We start from the raw sequence: 2030 nt of genomic DNA, 5'->3' as shown, positions 1-2030 counted from the left end.
CTGATCTTAATTCTAATAAACATATTTGGGACAGGTGTTCTCATCCAACATCAATACCTGACCTCACAAATATTTTAGCTTCATGGGCACAGGTTCCCACAAACCCGCCCAGGGAAGCTCATTCTCTATTAATGTTTTTGGAATGAGTTTTCCAACATAAGACATATAAAAATGTTGGTCCACTGTCCAGAAATATTTGGCCAAACAATGTAAATGTTATCTAAATGAGAGAAGAAACGAGAAGGCCGGTATAGCTGCAATGGTGGAGGTGGGGGAAAACACTATATTAATACCTATGATTTGGAATTGGGTGTCCTTCAAACTCATGTAGGTGTGACAAGCAGGTGTTGAAAGACTTTTCCATTTTTTCAATATTCGAGCAGGTGACTGTGACCAAATACCTAACCGCTTTGCCAGTTATGAAGCTCCACCAGTCTTTGAGGGAAACCTTCGTATAATACACACTACGTAGGACATAATAGGAAAGCTTTCCAGTCATTTTGCAGGTGGTTGAAGACCATTCTCATGATCCAAGCTGTGCACGTGGGGGATACTATATTAGTATGGCAGGTCATACAAATGCGGCATATTATGAGACAATTTTATTATTTTGAATTTATTATTTTGTCCTGGAGTTCAATTTTGAATCAAAGACATGGCCACTGTACAGTAAACTGCCTGAAGCCTAAAAGTATGATTTTAACAATGAAGTCATGAAGTCATAAATTTGAAGAATCAATTTAAAAAAACAATACTTACATTTCTTACAACCTGCTTCATGTTCTCATCAAAACATGGGAACCTTAAATGTGCTGTGGAATAACAACAGTGTGTTATTACAGGGATATGAGCTATATATCTTACACGACACAACAACTTCCTGGCAAAATGATCATTTTGGATATAATGGAAAAAGGTTAGATTTTAAGAATGAAAAAGAAATTTTTTCAAAGAGTCAAATAGTGTTAATTTCAACAGGGAAAGGGTCCCTGAATAGGTGAAGGACTAATGATTGATTAGAGAATATTCTTTTTTTGTGTCATCTGCAAACACAGAAATGGTACTTTTAATCCCAAACTCTATATCATTTATAAAGATGGCAAACAGTAAAGGTCCCAACACTGAACTGAATAACTTTAGACCATTCAGAGTATGAATCATTAATTACAACTCTCTGGGTGCGATCTTTAAGCCAGTTCTCTATCCATTCACAGATTGACTTTTCTAAACCTATCGACCCAAACTTGCATATTACCCGTCTGTGGGGTACGGTGTCAAATGCTTTAGCAAAGTCCAAGTACACTATATCAACTGCTATTCCACTGTCTACCTGTTTACTTACTTCCTCATAAAAAGAGGGTAAATTTGTTTGACAACCTCTGTCTTTCTTGAAGCCTCGCTGACTATCACTTATAATATTATTTTCCAGCAGAAACTCCTCTATGTGGCTCTTTATCAAACTCTATAAGACCTTTCCAACTATGGAGGTTAAACTAACGGGTCTGTAGTTACCTGGTAATGACTTTGCTCCCTTTTTGAAGATAGGAACCACATTGGCCTTACGCCAATCCATCGGTACCTTGCCAGTGTCTAAAGAGTCTCTAAAAATTAGAAATAATGGCTTTGAAATAACTGAGCTTAGCTCTTTGAGGGCATGTGGATGTAATCCATCAGGTCCTGATGCTTTGTCGACCTTAATTTTTCCCAGCTGCTATTTATATGCACATTTGTTATAAGCTCTGCATTGTTAGAAAGAACTAGGTCCAGCAGAATTTGATTTCTAGTTGGGGCTTCTATAAACTGTACCATAAAATTATCTTGTATTAAATTCACAAATTTCCTCCCTTTTGCTGTTCCTGTAGTGCCATTACTCCAGTCAATATCAGAGTAGTTGAAATCTCCCTTGATTAAAACACTTTTTGCTGTTTTTTCTATCTGTGCTAGTAGTTGATTTTCTAATTCTTCCCTAGCACTGGGGGCCTATAGCAGACTCCAATCATTAATTGTGTGTTATTCAACCCCACATTCAA

The 2030-nt window shown here is 37.0% G+C and overlaps 1 protein-coding gene across 1 annotated transcript in view; it reads right to left on the bottom strand.

The window, feature by feature from the left end:
- Positions 1–810, bottom strand: part of LOC140339896 (alpha-2-macroglobulin-like protein 1) — a 41408-nt gene extending 40598 nt beyond the window's left edge. The window contains exon 1 of the mRNA XM_072424809.1: positions 760–810. Coding sequence (XP_072280910.1) covers positions 760–780 — 21 coding nt within the window. The 5' untranslated portion in view covers positions 781–810. The remainder of the gene's footprint in view (positions 1–759) is intronic.
- Between the last annotated feature and the right edge of the window lie 1220 nt (positions 811–2030).

This window comes from Pyxicephalus adspersus, chromosome 10 (genome assembly GCF_032062135.1).
Source record: "Pyxicephalus adspersus chromosome 10, UCB_Pads_2.0, whole genome shotgun sequence".
Lineage (NCBI taxonomy): Eukaryota > Metazoa > Chordata > Amphibia > Anura > Pyxicephalidae > Pyxicephalus > Pyxicephalus adspersus.
The sequence above is the reverse complement of the archived record's forward strand: the minus strand, read 5'-3'. Positions and strand labels throughout refer to the sequence as shown.